We start from the raw sequence: 22,825 nt of genomic DNA on the forward strand, positions 1-22,825 counted from the left end.
CTCCGGCATCCGGGACCCGGGCTTCCCTTGAAGCCCCGGCTTCGTCCGGAAGGTCGTCCTGCTGTCCGGTCTAATTAGCATATTATGCTTTTATTATTATAGATAGATATTTATGCTTACTTGTAATATAATTATTGTATATGTAGTTTAAATCTGCCTTGCTGTTTGCTTTCTAGTTCTTTTTTTTTTTTAATTTCTTTATTGATTAAGGTGTCACATATTTGTCCTCATCCCCTCATTCCCATCCCACACCCCTCCCCACGGATGCCCCAACCCCCTGTTGAACTTAACCATTGGATAGGCTCATATGCTTGCACACAAGTCCTTTGGTTGATCTCTCCCCCCGCCCCCCCCGCCCCCCCCGCCCTATCCTCCCTCTGAGGCCCGATAGTCCGATCGATGCCTCCTTGTTTCTGGTTCTGTTCTTGTTCCTCAGTCTATGTTGTTCATCATTTCCCCTAGATGAGCGAGATCATGTGTCCCTAGAGATATACTTATAAGAACTGAATGTGAGACGAGCAATAATAGTTATGCTGACAGGCAAATGAATCAGTCTGTAGTGAGTTTCTTTCTGGACCAACAGTTCTTTAGAGACCCAATTTCAATGTCCACCGGTTCCTTATGTGTACATGTCAGCACTGACCCCTCAGCTCTGGATGGTGGACAAATGGTGGTAATGGAGGTCCGACTCCCTCTGGTTTGGTCTCGGCCGGACCCAGGGGCACGGCTTCACCCGGACTCAGGGGCACGTGGCCTCACCCAGACCCAGGGGGTGCGTGGCCTCACCCGGGCCCGGGACCCAGCCTCACCCGGATCCAGGGGCACACGGCCTCACCCAGACCCAGGATCCGGCTTCACCCGTACCCAGGGGCGCAAGGCCTCACCTGGACCCAGGGGCACATGGCCTCACCCGGGCCCAGGGACCCAGCCTCATCCGGGTCTAGGGGCGCGTGGCCTCACCCGGACCCAGGGGCGCGTGGCCTCACCCGGGTCCAGGGGCGCAAGGCCTCACCCGGACCCAGGGGCGCGTGGCCTCTCCCGGGCCCAGGGACCCAGCCTCACCCGGGTCCAGGGGCGCGTGGCCTCTCCCAGACCCAGGGGCGCGTGGTCTCACCCGGACCTAGGTGCGCGAGGCCTCACTGCTTTCTAGTACTTTCACATGTTCAACTTTCCTTTTTCTCTCCTTTCTTGGCTTCATTTGGATTGATTAGATTTTATTACCTTTTTTTTTCTTCCCCTCTTAACTTGCTAATTATATATTCATTTTACTCTTCAGTAGATACCTAGGAGAATACATGTATCACTTTTTAAAAGTAGCATATTTTAAACCACGTAAGACATTCTATTATTTATACATTTTAAATTTATTTAGTTTTATTCATATTACATGTTCATTGTTTTAATTGATATTCATTCCTTTCTGCATATTTGTGCTTCCATCTGGCTGAGATTTTTGAAAACTACAAAAGACATCAAGCTATAAATTCAAGAAATACTTTGACCCCCGTCTGGATAAAAAGAAAGAAAGCCCTAGAGACATCACACACAAAAAAATGCTGAACTTTGCATTCTTTTGTTTCTCCATGATTTAGTCTGGATATTTTCTTCTAGTTCACTAACTTTCTCTTAAGCTGCATCTAACATGTCATTGAATTCTTTCTAAGTCTTTTTCTGATATTTTCATTATCTTGATCTCTCGTGGCTTTGTTTCTTTTTTTCTCTTTTCAATCAAATGGTCTGATCTTTCCATATGTCTGGTTTTTGTTTTTGTTTTAATTGTATGCCAGACAGTGTATGGGGAAAATTCTAGAGATATTTTTGGGTTCTAGAATCTTTTCTTCCATAGAGAGGATTTCTGTGTTTTGGGTTTTGTTTTGTTTTTTTGTCACTAAATTATTTTTCTGGGACACTAATAATCCAAATCCCCTTAATCTAGTCAGGAATTGAGATGATTTAAGCTGAAATCCAGTATAGTGGGCCCTCCATATCTGAGGGATTCAACCAACTGTGGATTCAAACAATATTTGGTGGGAAAGTTACATTGTACTGATGTGTACTGTATTATTAGGCCTACAATGTACAAGTCGGAACGTGTACAGACTTTTTTCTTGTCATTCCCTAAACAATACAGTATAACAATGATTTACATAACATTTACATTATATTAGGTATTATAAATAAACTAGAGATGATTTCAGGTATACAGGAAGATATGCGTAGGTTATGTGCAAACACTTTGCCATCCATGGGTTTTGGTATCTTCAGGTGGTACTGGAACCAATTTCCTATAAATATTGAGGGATGACTGTGTCTGTTAAGGCAGTCTGTGTATAGTTTATCTTTATTACTAGTATGTATATATACTCTTTGATCCTAACTTAAAGCCAAGGAGGTTGATGCTTATCAGAATCCTTCCTCCTTGAAATACAGTTTTTGTTCTGTGGGCTCCACATCTCTTAAGGAAAAACAACAACAACAAAAAACTCTGCTCAGTTTCTTAGCCTCTCAACCAGAACTTTTGGAAAGGATCACCTTCAGGGGGAACATGTACAGGTGCCAGGATTTCCTTTCTGGGCTTGCTTTCTTTTCTGGATCTTGTCTCTTTAATTCTCCACTGCCTCAGTAGCTTAGCTCTTTGATACTTTCAAACAGATGTTTTGAATATGTGTTTTTAATTTGGTCAGCAGGAGGAGTGCTAGTCAAGCCATGACAGAAGAGGAATTCCTAGATTTGTTTTGTTTTAGGTTCTTTTAAAATAATTCTGAGTAATGTATTGGTCCTTTTCCAGGTGCTACCATATTGGGGAAATCCTCATGATAGAAAAGTCATAAGGAGATTCTGGAGTCAGGTAACTCTCAATGTATATATATGAGATAATTATTTCTTAAATTGATTTGAGTAATTTTTCATATACAAAATCTTCTTACATATTTCTGGCACTAGGCAAGTGCACTTTTTTTCTTTTACATTGTTACAATGTTTTTCCTAATATAGACAGTCAGCTGGATTTGATTGAAGTCCAGGATTAAATAAGAACTTTTTTCTTTAATAAGCTAAATACTAGTTTTTAAGATGATTTGTGATTAAGGTGACTACTTTAAAAACAGTTATAGTTTAATTCACTGTACATCTCCCAGATGGGAGAAGCACATCTTTAGAGCTATTATAAACTTGGCCTTAGAAAATACAATTTATTCCTCATTATCTTATATGAATTGTTAGGTATCTCTTTTCACCCTTGCCCTCTTATATTTACAGAAGACCCTTTACACTCAGGATGCTCCCTTCCACGTGGTTATCACCAGCTACCAGCTGGTGGTACAGGATGTAAAGTATTTCCAGCGGGTCAAGTGGCAGTACATGGTACTGGACGAGGCTCAGGCGCTCAAGAGTAGTTCCAGGTAACATGAGTAGTAGAACCCAAACTCTTTGGACTGGGATATGTAGAAATATGATATACAGTTGACCCTTCAACAGTGTGGTGGTTAGGGGTGCCAAAATCAGTCCCCCTAACTCCCTGCAGTTGAAAATCCACATAAAACTTTTGACTCTCCAAACACTGGAAGTTTTACCAATAACATAAACAGTCGATTAACACATATTTTGTATGTTACATGTATTATATATTGAATTTTTACAGTAAACTAAGCTAGAGAAAAGAAAATGTTACTGCCCTAGCTGGTTTAGCTCAGTGGTTAAAGCGTCAGTCTACAGACTGAAGGATCATGGGTTTGATTCTGGGCAAGGGCTTGTACCTTGGTTGCAGGCTCTATCCCTGGACCCATTGTGGTATGTGCAGTAAGAAACCAATGTTTCTCTCTGTCTCTCCCTGTCCCTTCCACTCTCTCAAAAAATCAATGGAAAAAGTATCTTCAGGTGAGTATTAACAAAAAAAAAACAACAAAAAAGGAAATGTTACTAAGAAAATCATAAGGAAGAGAAAATACATTTACTATATTTATTGAAAAAAATCCATGTTAGTGGATCCTCACAGTTTAAACCCATGTTGTTCAAGGGTCAACTGTATCTGTGTGCTATATACACGTGAAAATAAAGATCAGAGGTTTCAGAAGATGGAATGATATGGTCTCCCCATAAGCCATTCATCTGACCAGAAGTCAGAAGTTCCCTTTTGCATTTTTCATGGAACATAAATATTAATGTTTAAAATATAAGGATTTTTCTAATTCTATTTCTCTACTCAATAATTATGACATTTTAATAGATCTTTGTTCTTTAAGGAAAATTTTTGTGGAGGAAGTAGTGTCTGCCCTTTCCCCTAGGGATTATTTTAAACAGGAGGTCTTAGTAGGAAGTAGAATGTTACATTTATGTGGATTGTAGGTTCTGTCTGCTTTATGTAAGTTGTCCTAGTCCCTGGATGGTTATTAGAATTTTCCAAGAATCTTTTTATTGGAAGTTATATGTTTAAAACATTCCAATAATTTTTTGTTGTTGTTAATCCTTACCCGAGAATATTTTTTCCATTTTTTTTTTTTTTTTGAGAGACTGGAGGAGGGGGAGAGAAGGGGAGAGAGAGAGAGAAACATGGATGTGAGAGAGACACATCAATTGGTTGCCTCCCTCATACACTTCTACTGGGGCCAAAGATGAATCTGCAACCCAAGTATGTGCCCTTGACAGGAATTGAACCGGCAACCCTCCAGTGCAGTATGCCACAACAGCCAGGGAAAATATTCTAATACTTTTAAATTCCCAAACTGAATAGTAAACAAGTGTTTGATTATAAAGTGTTATTCAGTAGTATTAAACCTTGGGTTTGAGGCATTTTTATTAACTGTTGGTGAACACATAGGACTTCTTTAAAGGTCCATGTTAACTGGCAGGATGGTATTTTCCATGGAACATTCCATCATCTGAAGGGCAGTTCTTCATATTGCACTTTCAAAGTAGGAAAAGTTCATTGCCATAGATGATAGATTCTCTTTGCATTTTCTTTTCACGGGCTTCCCCTAAAATCAATTTTAAAGCTTCCTACTACAGATGAGTGCCTTATAATGAACTGGTTTGTGTCAACACAAAGAGGAGTTTATCAAGCCAGAAAGGATCCTTCTCTGCTTGTTTGGGGCTTTTTTTCATAAAGTCTAGTCCCATATTTTCAGTATAGAGGCAGAAGTCAGTCCTCTGAAATTTCCTATCCTCAGCTTTGTTGAATAGTATTTTTCAATTGTATACATAGTGGAGTAGTTGATTCTGAGTGTTTGTTATTTTTTTGGAAAAAATTTTTAGAAATATGGGGACTTGGTAGGGTGGAGAAAGATTTGTAGCTAACTTGGAATTTGTAATTCATCCTATTGGACAGTGTTCGTTGGAAGATCCTCTTGCAGTTCCAGTGTCGAAATCGGCTTCTGCTAACTGGGACCCCCATTCAGAACACCATGGCAGAGGTAGGCACTAGGTCTCACTTTTAGGTCTGCATTAAACAGAAGGGCTCCAGCAGAGAATAGAAGTCTTCACACATGCCAACCTTGAGTATTAATACTCTGTGCAAATTATAATTCCCACATAAAGAAGAATTTGAACATAGCTTACCCTAAGTGGGTTTTTTGGCATCGTTCTTATTTTTTTAATTCTTTGGCAAAAAGCAAATAAGTTACTTTATTTCTTTGTATTTATGTAATAAACAGTGACCACATTAGGGATGCTACCCTTTCCAAAGCAGAGATGTTTTTATGCTAGAATTAAAAGGTAACATTTTTTTCTTTAGGAAAGATAATTGATCATCTATAGCAGGGATCAGAAAACTTTCTGTAGAGAGCCAGATAGTAAATATTTTAGACTTTACCTGCCATATAGTCAATGTCACACTATTTAATCTTGCTATTATAATATGTAAGCAGCCATAGATGATCCATAAATGAGTGAATGTGGTATGTTCAATAAAACTTTTATTTGTAAAAATAGATGACAGGCCAGACTTGGCACGACAGATTATAATTTGCTAACTCCTCTGGAGTTATTATTAGCAAGTTATGTTACCTCAGATTTTATACAATTGTGGAATGGGTTTTTTAATATGTGTAAGATCTTTAAAACTATTCCACCGCAAAATCTGAGGGGACGTACACTTTCTGACTTTTAGTTTGAAATTAATTGAAAAGTAACTACATTTTGCTATAGCACTTTATAGAATTAATATTGGGTGATGAGGTATGTGCCCACACACTGTTTCTGTCCCTCTCATTCACTCATACATACACATGCACCAAGACACAAACATACACACATACCTGCAACTTTCTCTCTAAACCCTCACACTGTCATTTTGTTGCTCTGCAGCTATTTCACTTTTCTTTTGTTTCCAGCTCTGGGCACTGCTGCATTTCATTATGCCAACATTATTTGATTCACATGAGGAATTTAATGAGTGGTTTTCCAAGGACATTGAGAGCCATGCCGAAAACAAATCTGCCATTGATGAGAGTGAGTACTTTTATGAACTTTCTTCTATGGATCAGTATAGGCAAAAAACATATTGTATGCCTTTTCTATATGTAGAATTTTTTTCTTGTATACTTAGGAACCTATTCTTTTTTTTCTTCTTCAATAAAGAAAAAGAAAAAAAAAAAAGAATAGGTTCCTCCTGATTGGGATATTTGTCTAAAGAGAAAGAAATAATTGAGATTAAAAAGAACAATTTAATAATAGATACAGTAACTAGAAGCTTTTATGGTCCTTTGTTCAGATGCCATATTTAGATCAGTTTTTCATGTTTGAAGGACATTATCTTTACCAATCAAGTTGAATAAACAATTTTAAAAGTAAAAAAAAAATTATGTACTTTGTTTATGTTTAAAAGAATTTAAAAATGGACTAATTGATTCAGGTGATGTTGCTGTACAGTAAGCCCTCAATTTTGTGGACTTTGATTTAAAGGACTCCGATTTAACGGACAAAATTTCTGGTCCGTATGTCATATGTGAAAATTAAAACCCTGTTAATTTTAAAATGCTTTTAACCAAGATTTGCTCATAATTAAATTAACAAGATTTTTGTTTTTGTTAAAGCAATGTAGTAATTTTGCCGAAATAAATAAATATTACATATCTACAACTATAGTTTACATATTTAAATCCAAGAGTCAGCGCTTGTAAACAATGTTCAGTGAATGATTAGCACGCGATCACATCTCTTTGGGCGCAGTAATTGGTTCTGTTGTCCTGTGGTGTGACTTTCTGCAGCAGTTTTAACGCATGCCTTGCCGGCTGTTTCCATGTTCACTAAACTACACCCTAGCTGCATGCATTTGTTTACTTAAGGTGACTGGTGAATGCACACCTTCATTAGACCCATTCAGTATAAATGTAAAATTACAGGAACACATACAGAAAACTTTTCTGTGAAATTAAGCTTTTCATACATACGTAATTTTAATTACACAAACGTGTCTACATGAGTAAAAACAGGTAAACTAACTAATTTGTCAATTTTTTAACATTCACATTCAGAAAACCTACTTTATTATACAACAGACTTTCAGCTTAACAGACACCTCCTCACCCAAATTAGTCTGTATATCGAGGTTTTACTGTATTGTTGGGTAATCAAGACAGAGTAGACAGAGTCAGATTTCCACATAGTTCCTGAAAAATTCCTATCAGAATTCTGTTCTTTGTGGAATGGGGTAAGGTTTTTTTCCTTGATAAAAACTGAAAATACTAGAAGGTTCATTTTTGTTAGTTTCTGTTTATATTAAAATTTGTTTCTACTGTGAACATTTTTAACATTATGTGTCAATACTGTTGATCTTGTTGAGTATTATTTTTTAAGAGACTCATGTAGTGTTTGTTATAGAAACATGAAGTGACATCTTTTAACTATTAGAAAAGTCCTTAAGTAATTTCTTATACTACAGTTATTATTTGCTGACATAATTTGAAAACATGATTTTGGGGAACATTAGGGGCCACAGATAGCTTGCATTAGACCTATATGAGAACTCTATTTTATTGATAAAAATGTTCCTTTAAACATTATAAAGGTGAATTCTAATAAAAATAAGGTGGTCTTTTTGGTCTGAGTGAGAGCAAAATGCATTTGCCCAGTTGACTATACGAAGATACTGTGGAAAATTCAGATCCCTTGGTCTCCTACTTGGGGGGAAAATTTGTTTCAGTCTTCTTTCATAGAATCATTAAGCCAAAAGGTGTTAACACAGTTTAGTGAGAGATGTTTGTGACTTTTCTTTTGTTTGTGTTAAATTGAAATAATGTATTACTTATGGTGGGGTTCCTCCTGGCATTTCAGATCAACTTTCTCGCTTACACATGATCTTGAAGCCATTTATGCTGAGGAGAATCAAGAAAGATGTAGAAAATGAATTGTCTGACAAGGTAAGGAAAGAAAACCTCATGAGTTTATTAAGCCTTATTAATTAGGCACCTCCTTAGGTTCTAGGGAGAAAAAATGTTTCTTGATAAATGTTTACTTGAAAAGTAAATTAGTTTGATTGAGAGAAGACCTTTAAACCTGAGTGGATCAAAGATTTCATATGAGTCAAATAATCACAGCAAGTAATATTTTTTCTTTTTGTTTTATAGTCTGATTTATGGAGAATTTGAAATATTATGAAAGTAGAAAACATAATATAATGAACCTTTTTGTAGTCACCATACAGCTTCAATAATGATCAACTCATGGCTACTAGTATCCCCCACCCTTCTAGATTATTCTGAATCAGATCCCAGACGTCTTTTATTTCATTTATAAAAATTTTCATATATATCTCTAAAAATTTGGTCTTTTAAAAAATACATAACCACATATCATTATTGCCCCTACTGAAAATGACATTTACTTTATTGTAGTATTACATAGCAGTCAGTGCTCAGATATCCCCAGTTGATTCTCGCCTCTTTTTCTCTCACTCTCACTCTCAGAATTAGATTTTTGAAATCAGAATCCAAGCAAGATCCACACATAGCATTTGGGTGACATGTCTCTTAAGTATTTCTTTATCTTTTTTAATCCTCACCTGAGCATATTTTTCCATTGGTTTTTAGAGAGGGAGGGAAAAAGGGAGAGAGAGAGAGAAAGAGACATAGATGTGACAGAGACACATTGATTGGTTGCCTCCTACACTCTCCCGGACAGGGACGGATTGAGCCTGCACCAAGGTACATGCCCTTGATTGGGAATCAAACCGGCAACCCTTCCATTCCTGGGCTGACGCTCTAACTGACCAGGGCTTAAGTATCTTTTAATCCCTCCGTCTGCTTTCCCTTGCATTCTTTGTTGAAGAAACTGAGTTATTTGTCCTATAGAGTTTCCCACATACTGGATTTTGCAAATTACATCATCATGGTGTTGTCAGACATGTTCCTTCTCTCTCCTGTATTTCTGCAACTGAGAGTTAGATTTTGAATTTTAATGTGCTTTGGGTTATAACATTTTTCTCATACAAAGCCAATAATTTAGGCTTATAAATATTGCAGGCCAGGTATCTTTACCAGACTTCTATAATTCTCCCCATATTCTCCTTTTTTTCTACCAGTTCTCAGTCCTTTGGAGTTTTTTTCCATATTCCATAGAGTCCACCTGTTTCTAACAAAGGCAGCTTTCCAGATCCTTGATAATATCAGTTCTTCTCCATCACTGTCAGAAGGATGGGTTGTTTTGAAATTAGTAACTCTCTTTGGAAGATTGTGGTAGTGATGCACACCTTCAAAGAAAGGAGCAGTGTACCTTTGTTTTATATCTTTTTTAAAAATCTGGGTGGCTGTTTTGTGAAACTGGCAGATTTTAATTAAAGAGCACTGTCACACAGATGTACCTGATGGAAGGAATATACTTTATTTAAAAAATGGATCCTTGAGGCTTTTCTTATCACAGAGGACTTAGAAAACAATAGCAGTGTCATAATACTGTTAATGGTCAGTAGGGAGGTGATCAGAAGATGTAGCATGGTTCTTAATCACTGTATAGAGTGTACATTTCTTAGGCATCAGTAATGTTTCTGATCTAGTAAATAATAATATTTAATATAGTTATTTATTGAACTCTTATTGCATGCCATGCACTGGTACTTATTGATATGTAAAGTCTCCAGTTTCTGTTCAGATTTCCAAAGGAGACAAATAACTAATACTGTGTCATAGAGATACAATGATTGTCTATGTGAACTACTGTATAATGGGAACATAGATAAGGGAGTAGTTCTCTTAGGGAGGGTTATGGAAGGCATCAAAGAGATGACATGTGAGGTAGATCTGGAATAAAGAGTTGGCATTTACTAGGAAAATTATAGAAAGGGGGTGCTAGGCAACAAGAACAATGTGAACAAAGGTGGAGCAACATTCAGATATACAGTATGTTTGGCAGACATTATTTAGACCATGCTTGCTAAGGAAGAAATAGTGATAAGACTGGGACAGTTGGGTGGGTTAGATTATGGGAGGTCTTTTCTACCTATTGGAGAATTTTTAATATTTTACTATAGGCAGAAATGTACATTGAAAGTTTTTTCAGCAGTTGAATTACAAAATTTGTAAGGAAACTTTTTTAGAATCAGGAGAGACTGGCTGGCAGCAGGAAGATTCCAGAATAAGACATAAAAAGTGGTTAGAAGTAAATTTCTAGCCCTAGCCGGTTTGGCTCAGTCGATAGAGCATCAATCTATGGACTGAGGAGTCCCAGGTTCGATTCCAGTCAAGGGCATGTGCCCGGGTTGCGGTCCCCAGAAGGGGCATGCAAGAGGTAGCCAATCGATGATTCTCTCTTATCATTGACTAGAGGCCCGGAGCATGAATTCATGCACCACTGGAGTCCCTCGGCCTGACCTGTGGGATCTGGCCTAAACTGGCTCTCCGACATCCCCCGAGGGGTCCCAGATTGTGAGAGGGAGCAGGCCAGGCTGAGGGAACCCACTGGTGCACGATCGGGGGTCAGAGAGGGACTGCGGGAGGGCTCCAGGGTGTGTCCAGCCCGTCTTTCTCAGTCCCGATCAGCCAGACCCCAGCAGCAAGCTAACCTACTGGTTGGAGTGTCTGCCCCCGGTGGTCAGTGCATGTCATAATGACTGGTCGACCAATCGACTGTCTGTCCCCTGGTAGTCCGGGCACGTCATAGTGAGCGGTTGAGCAGCCTTAGCATATCATTAGCATATAACGCTTTAATTGGTTTAACGGACAACTGGGCACTTAGCATAGTAGGCTTTTATTATATAGGATGTTTCTATCTCTCCCTCTCTGAAATCAATAATAAAATAAAATAAAAATAAAGAAGTAAATTTCTAGGTTGAGTTGAGGGACTTAGGAAATGATTAAACATGGGGTATGAGAGAGGAAATCAAAGCTGACTAAAGTTTCTCTTTGGGCAGCTCAGTGAATGGTAATGCTGTTAATCAGTTTAGTAAATTGTGGAAAAGATAATTGTTTTCTGATATGTAACATATAAAACTGCTTCGCCCAGCTGGTGTGGCTCACTGGTTGGGCATCAATCCATGAACCAGGAAGTCATAGTTCAATTCCCGGTCAGGGCACATATCCAGGTTTAGGGCTCGATCCCCAGTAGGAAACACCGATAGAAGTTGATTCTCTTTCATCACTGATGTTTCTATCTCTCCCTCCCCCCTCCTCTGTCTGAAATAAAATAAAAACAGATTTTTTATTAAAAACATAAAACGCTGTGCATTCTCTGAGTGGTACTATTTTTATTATAGTAGGCAGTTGACAGTATGGGGCTAGCGGAGTTTAGGGATATATTTTTGTTGTAAGTCACTGTGATGGGCAATGATTGTGCTATTGGAAATGGAAGAAATTGCCCAGGGACAGCATGTAGATTGAGTGACAGGGAAAGAGAGTCAAGGAAAAAAAACACATTTCTGGATAATTAACCACATCACAGATTTATAGGGATAATGTGTTTCTAGAGATGCATATATATTTTTTCAATCATCTGGCTTACATGTGTTGATACTGAATTTCCTTCTAAACTGTTTTTCAAAATATAAATGTTTTCACTGGTTTTTAGATTGAGATTCTAATGTATTGCCAACTGACCAGTCGACAAAAGCTACTATATCAGGCACTAAAGAACAAAATTTCTATTGAGGATTTATTGCAATCTTCTATGGGCTCTACCCAGCAAGCACAGACTACCACCAGCAGCCTCATGAATCTGGTCATGCAGTTTAGAAAGGTAAGAGCTTAGATCAGTTGCCCTGGAGTTGTCTTTATTAACCCACTTCAAGTAAAAGGCCTCTAACCTTGATGCCAAATAAATACTGTTAAAAAGAGATGAAAATGGCAGAGTATTTATTCACAAAGGTAAACATTCAGGGTTTGGGATCCCCCATCATTTATAGAGTGATGTTTGCACATAACAATGTTGTGTTCTTTCCCTTCCTCTTAGGTGTGTAATCACCCAGAGTTATTTGAACGACAAGAAACTTGGTCTCCATTTCATATTTCCCTAAAGCCATACCAGATTTCAAAATTTATCTACCATCACGGACAGATCAGGGTCTTCAACCATTCACGAGATAGGTGAGCAAATATTAATATCTGTTTACTCTAAAAGAGTGTTTTTGTAATATGTGGGATTGTGGAGAAAATTTTAGTGGAGAATGTTTGAATTCCTCACTAAAACATAATTAAGGGATCTTGTGGTAGGAAAATCTGTGCACTGTAAAGGATTTAATTGGATGACCTTAAAGGTCCTAGCCACTTCTAGTTGCTTTTCCACATGAGGAATATGCACCTGTGTGCAAATATGCACTTGCACCAAAAGAGATCTGTAAAAGAGGCCTGTGTTGCTCAGTGGTTGAGCATCAACCTATGAACCAGGAAGTCACAGTTTGATTCCTGGTCAGGCACATGCCCGGGTTGCAGGCTTGATTCCCAGTCAGGGGCGTGCAGGTGCCAGCCATCAATTGTTCTCTTTCTGATGATGTTTCTATCTCTCCCTCTCCCTTCCTCTCTGAAATAAATAATATATGTATATTTTATATATTATTTTATTTTATTTTTTAATATATATATTTTTATTGATTTTTTACAGAGAGGAAGGGGGAGAGATAGAGAGTTAGACACATTGATCAGCTGCCTACTGCACACCTCCTACTGGGGATGTGCCCGCAACCAAGGTACATGCCCTTGACCGGAATCGAACCTGGGACCTTTCAGTCCGTAGGCCGACGCTCTATCCACTGAGTCAAACCGGTTAGGGCTATATATTTTTTAAAAAATCAAATTTGGGTTTGGATTTATTTTATTTACTTACTTTACAGGTGGTTAAGGGTTCTACTTTCTCCATTTGCACCGGACTATATCCAACAGTCTCTCTTTCACAGAAAAGGTAGGTGTTTTTATCTTTGGGAAGGATAGTTTGCCAAGGATTTATCAGGGTGTTTCTCTTTGTTTTGCTGAGTGACAGATCTGGAACTAATAGTGGTTTGCCTGCATGCTAGGTTTTTATTTATACAGTCTTAATAAGATTTAAGTAAATTAGTAATCTTCATCTATAGATGCTGTGATTTGTGACTGTAACAGGAAGCAATAAAAAAAAATATTACGTTGACCTTCCAGCTTTATTTCATACCTGACTCTTAAGAATTTCTAACACTCTTGAGACATGACAGAGACAGTGTAGGATTCTTATTAGTCTAAGGAAAAGAAGCTGCTCAACTTAGAACATTGTCCGTAGTATTAAAGTAAAGGTTCCATAGTTCAGAATCTCTTACTTCTGTCCTTTGCTTTTTTCTTTTGGTCTGGCATGATAAAAGGAGGAAGGCGGTTATCCAAGGATCCAAAAACCCCAAATGTAACTAATGAGCCAACTTCACTGTAGCTCATCTGTGCCATATCTCATAGGTCTGCCTAGTCTACTTATGATTGTGGTACAAAAATATGACACCCTGACTTCCATCAAAGTAGCTGTGATTCAGAATCTTTAAAATATGTTTTTATTATTAAGCCAAAATTCATCAGTTTAGCAAACAGGTTTTAGTTGAGTATTATCTCTTGGCTTGTTATTGTGTTTAACTTTGTTCTTTGATATTCTAGGTGTTAATGAAGAAAGCTGTTTTTCTTTCCTTCGCTTTATTGATGTATCGCCAGCAGAAATGGCAAACCTCATGCTTCAGGGACTTTTGGCCAGGTGAGTGAGGAGTTTGCTTGTTGTTTGATGAGAGAGCCATCTACACTAATAAAAGAGAAAAATGCTAACTGACCTTACCTTCGCTATGCCCACAGCCAATCAGAGTGAGTATGCAAATTAACCCAACAAAGATGGCGGTTAATTTGCATATGCTGAGGGAGGGAGGAGTGAAGACTGAAGACAGCATAGAAGGAAGAGGGAGGGAAAGCAGAAAGCAAGAAGGCTGCGGGAGGGAAAGAGCGGGCGGGGCAGGCGGCGGGTGGCAGAAAAGTGTGGGGCGGCAGCGGAAGAGAAAGCACAGGGGGGGGCGGCTGCTGCGAGAGGGAAAGCGTGGGGTGGGGGCAGAGACGGCAGGAGGGAAGGAAAAGCACCAGGTGGCAGCGGGAGGGAAAGTGCGGGGCAGCGTTGGCGGTGGGAGGGAAAATGCAGGGGGGGGCGGCAGCTGCGGGAGGGAAAGCGTGGAGGATGAGGGGGCGGCGGCAGCGGGAGGAAAAGCATGGGGTGGGAGGTGGGGGGTAGAGGCGGCAGGGAAAACGCGGTGGGGGGGGGGCGGGAGGGAAGCCCGCCAGAAGCCATGTTCTTGCAGGAATCTTCCTGCAACGGCCTCTAGTTGGAAACAAACAAGGACAAAGGTTGAATACTATGAAGGTTAAACACTTAATGTTATATCTTACAGAGCCTCTCATTCTTTTTCTGTTGTTGAAAATTTATATTAGGGCCTGGCCTGCATGGCTCAGTGGTTGAGCATCAACCTCTGAACTGGGAGGTCAGAGTTCCATTCCATGTCAGGGCACATGCCTGGTTGCAGGGTCAATCCCTAGTGCGTGGCGTGCAGGAGGCAACCGATCAGTGATTTTCTTTCATCATTTTGAGGTTTCTATCGCTCCTTCTCCCTTCCTCTCTGATGTCAATAAAAATATATTTTTAAAAAGAAAATTTATATTAGGAAGTCTTAATTTTCTTTTGATCATTTAATAATTGCTGGATGCCTCATGATATTCTACCTAATAAAAGAGTAATATGCAAATTGACCATCACTCCAACACACAAGATGGCTGCCCCCATGTGGTCAAAGATGGCTGCCCCCATGTGGACACAAGATGGCCAGCAGGGAAGGGACCAGGTCTGCAAGGGAGGGCAGTTGTGGGCGATTAGGCCAGCAGGGGAGGGTAGTTGGGAGGGACCAGGCCTGCAAGAGAGGGCAGTTGGGGGCGATCAAACCTGCAGGGGAGGGCAGTTAGGGGTGACCAGGCTGACAGAGGAGGGAAGTTGGGGGGGACCAGGCCTGCAGGGGAGGGCAGTTAGGGGCAATCATGCTGGCAGGGGAGCATGTAGGCATCAAATCAGTCTGGCAGGGGAGTGGTTAGGGGGTGATCAGGCTGGCAAGCAGAAGCGGTTAGGGGCAATCAGGAAGGCAGGCAGGCGAGCAATTGGGAGCCAGCAGTCCTGGATTGTGAGAGGGATCCCAGATTGGAGAGGGTGCAGGCTGGGCTGAGAGACACACACCCCCGTGCACGAATTTCATTCACCGGGCCTCTAGTACCATAAATAAAAACATCAGGCTCTCTTCCCAAGTGCTACCATGTCTTCAGGTCTTCTTAATTTCTAGTTAGTCTACTATATTTTATTCGCTTCTATAGGGCAAATGATGGCTAATGATTCCTTTAGTTAGTAGTGATTACAGCATAGCCTGCCTTAAATGTTCTGGGAAACTTAGTTCTATGATCTTATTCTTTGTAATAATGGCTTTTCCTTATTTTATTACCTTGCCTTTATGTAATAAATAGTGACCTCATTAGGCAAAGCTCTCTCCCTAATAGGAGGATGTTTTCATGATAGAGTTTTTGTGATAGGATTGAATATTCTTCAATATTGAGATGAGCTTTACAGAGGATTTTAGTTTTCATAGTAGCAAGCCAAGTCATGCAAAAGGTAGAATTTATAGAACAGAAATATGAAATGGTTTTATCTCAAAGTAGGAAAGAACTGTTTCTAAAATGCTCAAGATTTAGAAAAGAGACATGTTAATGAGAGACAAAGTTCCTCACTGCTGTGAACTACCCTCAAACCTCCATGGAGCACTGAATAAGCATGTCTGCTGTGATTTGTTTCAGATGGTTAGCTCTTTTCCTGTCTCTGAAAGCCTCCTACAGGCTCCATCAGCTGCGCTCCTGGGGAGATCCAGAAGGGGAGAGCCAGCAGAGATATCTGAGCAACAAGGATTTCCTTCTAGGAGTTAATTTTCCACTCTCCTTTCCCAACCTTTGCAGCTGCCCTTTGTTAAAGGTAAGCAATTACTTCAGCATCAGCTACCCAAGTAGTCCTCCATTCCCTTTTCAGTAAAAGAAGCAATAAAGTAAATAATGGCCTGACGGAGCCAAAAAGTTCCCAGAGCAGTGGGAGCAGTATATGGATACTTATGTGTATATATAAAACATGTATTTTGTATATAACTTTACTGTAACACAGACCTTAAATGCACAACTCTCTGAATTTATACATGTGTAAAATACTTGTGCATCAACTACCTACATTAAGATATAGAACATTTCTAGCATCCAGAGAAGTCTCCCTCATGCTACTTCTGATTTAATACCTCTAATTCAGAACAAATCAATAAAGGTAATCACTATTCTACTTCTGTTATCACAGATTATTTTTGCCTTTTGAACTTTATGAAAATAGAATTATCAGTATGTACTCTTTTGTGTCTAGTTTTTTCCCCTCAATATTATATCTGTGAGATTCATCTGTGTTGCATTATAGCATTCTTTTTTAATGCTATTAATCTGTTCTGTTGGTGGATATTTAGATTGCTTACAGTTTTGAGCTATTATGAATAAAAGGGCTATGCGCATTCTTATACATGCCTTTTGATGAGCATACGCACTAATTACTTTGGGGTTTATGTCCCAAAGAAGTGGGATTGCTGTATAATCAGGTATATGTATGTTTAGATTTAGTAGCCACTACCAAACATTTTCCAAAATGGTTTTACAATTTACACTTCCACCAGCAATGTGAGAGATTTGCTGTTGTGTTCATCATCCTTGCCTATACCTGGTATTTTCAGTCCATGTTTTTAAATTTGTGGTGGTAATTCATGGTTTTAAATTGCATTATCATGGAAAGTAATGATGTTGAGTACTTTTTCATATAATTGTTGGCCATTGTAAAATAGGTGAAGGGGAAAGTGACAGGAATTAAGGTGATAGATGTAGGTCCAGATCCTAGGGGGCCTCATAATTATTGCTAAGGATTTGGATTTTATTCTGAATGAAATGGGTACCACTGGAGAATTGAAAAGAGATTTGCATGTTTATATTATAGTTCCTTAACTAGATTAGAAGGTAGGACATTTTTCTTGTATCTTTTTAAACATTTAACGGGTCATTATTCTTAAATGCTATCCAGTACCTGATGTTCTTTGGCTGGATCTGGTTTGTGCCCCCTGTACACTGGAGAACCCATATGATTTCCTTCTCTTTTGTTTTCTCAGTTGCTTTCTCAAACATTGCTCCATGTACTTTCTTGGAGATAAGTAATGCAAAAAGAGAATAGAAGTGGTCCCAACCTGTTTGGGATAATGTCAGTGGTGGCAGAATGACTTCCTACAAGTGAAATATTGATCTATCTCATGAAGAAATACCTAACCTCTTACAGATCAATTCCCTGACATTCAGTAATATATAGTATTACACTACAGTTACAAAGTTTTAGTAGTTTAATTTTTGGTACAGAAAGCACTATCCTCCCAAGAGTTTATTATGCCCCTTGATGTAGACACCTGCACCTTAATTTAACACTCAAAGATAAGCATCACTTATTTGTATTCTTATGCTTTATGAAAAATATAGTAGTTTGTTCAGAGCACCTTTTCAGAGAGGTCCTTATAACAACTAATGAATTTTCTGAGAAATTCAGATGTGGGCAATATGCTTTATGGGAAATTGGTGGTGAAATCTGAAAGTTCATCTAATTGAAGTTATAGTCACTTCCATTTTCTCTTTTTAAATTTTATTTTCTGTTATGGATAGATATTTGCTCTTGTAGTGGCTTAGAATGTGTACTGAGTTACTGAGCTAGTAGGCCACAGGAACCTGAAAGCTAATTATGTAAGTGTAGAAACACTGTTCTGCTTTTAGTCTACAACATACATATATTAAAATACCAACCAGGCAGTGCATTTTGTAATTTGTTGATCTATCTATCCTAAGAACTCTCTGCTTTCAAATAAGCAGGATGATCTTTACATGGTATCTTGCCTTAAAGGTTAGCCCAGGTTCTAAATAAAGAATTATGTTGTTGAAACTCCATGTGTAACAGTTATTAAAAATATAATAAAGCCGCCAAGGCCAGTTTGGCTCAGTGGATAGAGCGTCGGCCTGGGGACTGAAAGGTCCCAGGTTCGATTCCGGTCAAGGGCATGTACCTTGGTTGCGGGCACATCCCCGGTAGGGGGTGTGCAGGAGGCAGCTGATCGATGTTTCTCTCTCATCGATGTTTCTAACTCTCTATCCCTCTCTCTTCCTCTCTGTAAAAAATCAATAAAATATTTAAAAAAAATATAATAAAGCCCATTATATCTGTGGCTATTGAATTATGATCATGACTCTAGTTAAAAATATTTTATATTACCACCTGATAAGTATGTAGATATACCAAATATTACACATACATAAAATTTTAAAACAAAAAATTCACAAAACTATATGTAACCACATATACAGTGTACCCTGGTTGTTTTTTCTTTTATTCTTTTTTTAAATGTTGGTGGGAACCTACTAAAAAATGATTTCATGCCCTAGCTGGTTTGGCTCAGTGGATAGAGCGTTAGCCTGTGGACTGAAGGGTCCCAGGTTCTATTCCAGTCAAGGGCAAATGCCTGGGTTGTCGATTCCCAGTAGGGGGCACGCAGGAGGCAACTGATCAATGATTCTCTCTCATCATTGATGTTTCTGTCTCTCCCTCTCCCTTCTTCTCTGAAATCAATAAAGATATATTTTTAAAACATGATTTCATGACCAACCCTACTCATGGTTTGAAAAATACAGTACTAGATGACTGCTCAATATTAGAATAGCTAGAGGACTAGATAAAGAGAAGTCACTATGTAGAAGATTCTGGATCATTCTTGTAATAGTGTGAAAGGAAAGGAACTGACATTTTGGACTTTACGGAATAGTAGCACTTTCTTAATATGAAAGAGAAGACCAGAAGTTGCTCAGAGAGCAGTGTGTTTATTTCATTCCAGAATTACCCTGACATGTAGCTCTAGTGATCAAAGTCCATCTGTGTCTCAGTATATTTTGGTATATATCTGTTATATCCCTGATATTCAAAGATAGTTTAAATAAAAATAGGTGATTTTGAAAGAACCAACAGATTCAAACTTGAACAGTTTTATTATGGGAACCAGCCCCCAAGAATGGCCTTGTTAGAATATGCCTCTCACCATTAATATACTGTTTCTCATAGTGGTTTCTCTTAACTGAATTTTTCTTATTCAAGAAACATTCATCTAGATAAAATTGGTTTTGTTTGTTTTGCAAAGAAGAGTAAAGAAGGAAATTTTGAACACCTTATCCTTTAGTACAGATTTTCAAAATTCATTAGTTAAGAGTATAAAAGTTGATCTCGTCTTGAAAGGAGTTTGACTTTTCTGGTTATTCAAAAGCTGCATTAGCCAAGAGAAGACTCATCATGATCGTAACACCTCGAGTTTATGGTCAGCGGACTCCGTTGCAGAGAATAATCCAAAGAAAGTGTTCATATAGATTCTGCAAACAACACTTTTTCTTCTTTACTGGATTAACGATTTTGATTTTTGGATTTGCTGTGGCAGGTTTCTCCCTGGGTCAGAAAATGTTTCCCTTGGCAATGACATTGATAGCTACCGCCACTGTTTTTATATCGTTCTTATTGTGGTAAATGTTGATGTACACTGCTGAGAGTCGGAGTAATTAACTTCCTAACAAGAAAAATCATGGAACTATAGAATCCAGCACATAGATGTTTAGGCGTTAGTAATGGGAAACCAATAGTCAGTACCTGCCTAAACCTGGATATCTCTAGGCCTTTGAACCTTTTTTAAGTTTCTTGAACATTTTACTTGCAAAATAAACACTGGTTTTTAAAAGCTAAAAAAAAAAAAGAGTATAAAAGTTAAAACTTAAAGTTCATGATATTTTTGCATACATACATATATCAGAATCACACTTCTAAATGTCATAGTTTGTTCTGGTCCTGCAAGTTTTTAATTGTTTTATTTTCTTAATGATTGACAAAAATTAGTCTTTTTAAAAATAATTCATCAGCCCAGTCAATGTTGTTTAGTGGTCGTCTACCTATGAACCAGGAGGTCAAGGTTCAAATGCCAGTCAGGGCACATGCCCAGGTTTTGGGCTTGATCCCCAGTAGGGGACATGCAGGAGGCAGCCGATCAGTGATTCTCTCTCATCATTGATGTTTCTATCTCTTCTTCTCCCTTCCTTTCTCTGAAATCAATACAAGTATATTTTAAAAACATAGTAATTCATCAAATATTAACAGTGCTGAAACTTAAATGTAATAATTATCTGTTGTGCTGATGTTTGAATTTGTCAATTGGATTTTGGATTCTTTTTGTTTGTTGTTTTGTGTGAGATAAATTCATCGTGTATGTGCTTTGTGCCTTTCATTGCTATTATGACTTGTTTGCTGTCATTGAGGTCTACAAAAGTACTTTTGTCATTGTTAGTACAATTTAAAAATCCTAGGAAGGACCCTTTGTTTAAATAGGGGCCCTACTGTGACATCAGAGAGAAAACAGGTTTACAATTATGCTTATTATTTTCAACAAATATTCTGAAAATATTACTTGAGAGGTATTTGCTATAATTCATATGGTGAATTAGAAACTCAAGACAAGAAAAGTCTAGAAAGATTAGAAAGGGGCTGACATATAAATGTGCGAACCATCTTTAAAGCTTGGGGGAGTAGGAAACTTGGAAATGATAACCAGTACCCTAAGTTATTGGGAGGTTTAAAAATATTTTTTCCTACCAAAATTAATTAGTAACTATTTGATCTCATGATTCTAAGAAGCAACTAACTTTTTTAAAAGATGACATTTACTTTCCTTTAGTAAATAACAGGTCAAGTAGATTAGAGAGACGGAGAGCTAGTAAGTATAATACATTAACAAATGTAAGCCTGTTCTCTTGTTGCCTGATCTTTCCTTCTAGAGATATTGACATGCTTAATAACTTCACAAAATACTGCCCGAACTCTACTCCGGAAGCCCCTTTGTGCTCACTTCATTCACTGATCCTCTCCACTGCCCTCCCAAGTTACTCTAGGCAAATATTTGGGTTGTTTTTAGTTTTTGTTATTACAAATAGTGCTGCTATGAACATTACGTACCTTTATTGAAATTTATATGCACTTTTGTGGGGCATTTATCTGTTAGGCAAATTTCTGGGTCATAGGGTATGCATATGGTAATATTAATAGATAATGCCAAACAGTTTTCTAAAGCAATTGCATGAATTTTCACTCCCATTAACAGTGTACCAGAGGATCTAGTTGCTGTACATGCTTGTCAGAATGTGGTATTGTTAGTTCATTTTAGCCCTTCTGGGTGTTGGTATTTCATTGAGGCTATATTTATATTTCCCTTATGAATAATGATATTCAATACTTTTTCTAATACTTATTTGCCATTTAGATAACCTCTTTTATGAAATGCTTATTGAAGATCCTTGCTTATTTTTCTATTAGGCTGTCTGTATTTTTCTTAGAGACTTGTAGTTCTTTATGTACTGCAGATATCTTCTACTCTGTAGCTTACTTTTTAACTCTCAGTGGTGTCTTATGTTGAAGTTAGCATTTTTGTGTCCTGTTGAAGAAATCTTTGCCTATACCAAGGTCTAAAGATAATTCTCTATGTTTTTCTCCAAGTTTTTTTTGTTTTGTTTTTTAGAGAGAGTGGAAAGGAAGGGAAGAGACAGAGAGAGAAACATCAGTGTGAGAGAGACATATCAATTGGTTGCCTCTCACATGCGCCCCAACCAGGGCCAGAATTGAATCTGCAACCGTGATACATGCCCTTGACTGGAATCGAACCCTCCACCCTTCAGTCCACAGGCTGATGCTCTAACCCAGGCGTCCTCAAACTACGGCCTGCGGGCCACATGCGGGTGTTTTTGCCGTTTTGTTTTTTTACTTCAAAATAAGATATGTGCAGTGTGCATAGGAATTTGTTCATAGTTTTTTTTTTAAACTATAGTCCGGCCCTCCAACGTTCTGAGGGACAGTGAACTGGCCCCCCGTTTAAAAAGTTTGAGGACCCCCTGCTCTAACCACTGAGCCAAACCTATTAGGGCCTAAAGTATTTTTTAATTGATTTTTTTAATAGGGAGAGAAAGACATCGATTTGTTTCATTTATTTATGTATTCATTGGTTGATTCTCGTTTTTTTTAATCCTCCCCTGAGGATATGTTTATTGATTTGAGAGAGAGAGAGAAACATTGACGTGAGAGAGAAACATCGATCAGTTGCCTCCCGTACCTGCAACCCTTTTTTGGTGTATGGGACGATGCTCCAACCAACAGCCACTGGCCTGGGCCATTGGTTGATTCTTGTGTGTGCCCTGACTGGGGATCAAACCCGAAACCTTGGCGTATTGGGATTATGGTCTAACCAATTGAGTGAATTTTCAATTTA

At 38.4% G+C, this 22,825-nt stretch overlaps 1 protein-coding gene across 1 annotated transcript in view; it reads left to right on the forward strand.

Annotated features, from left to right (window-relative positions):
• The window catches only part of INO80 (INO80 complex ATPase subunit), a 152,021-nt gene that overhangs the window by 62,849 nt on the left and 66,347 nt on the right, over nucleotides 1-22,825 (forward strand). The window contains exons 15-24 of the mRNA XM_008143018.3: nucleotides 2,789-2,848; nucleotides 3,259-3,401; nucleotides 5,324-5,408; nucleotides 6,327-6,444; nucleotides 8,269-8,354; nucleotides 11,992-12,159; nucleotides 12,373-12,506; nucleotides 13,250-13,317; nucleotides 14,025-14,118; nucleotides 16,233-16,404. Coding sequence (XP_008141240.1) covers nucleotides 2,789-2,848; nucleotides 3,259-3,401; nucleotides 5,324-5,408; nucleotides 6,327-6,444; nucleotides 8,269-8,354; nucleotides 11,992-12,159; nucleotides 12,373-12,506; nucleotides 13,250-13,317; nucleotides 14,025-14,118; nucleotides 16,233-16,404 — 1,128 coding nt within the window. The remainder of the gene's footprint in view (nucleotides 1-2,788; nucleotides 2,849-3,258; nucleotides 3,402-5,323; nucleotides 5,409-6,326; nucleotides 6,445-8,268; nucleotides 8,355-11,991; nucleotides 12,160-12,372; nucleotides 12,507-13,249; nucleotides 13,318-14,024; nucleotides 14,119-16,232; nucleotides 16,405-22,825) is intronic.

Source organism: Eptesicus fuscus, chromosome 5 (genome assembly GCF_027574615.1).
Source record: "Eptesicus fuscus isolate TK198812 chromosome 5, DD_ASM_mEF_20220401, whole genome shotgun sequence".
NCBI classification, from domain to species: Eukaryota; Metazoa; Chordata; class Mammalia; order Chiroptera; family Vespertilionidae; genus Eptesicus; species Eptesicus fuscus.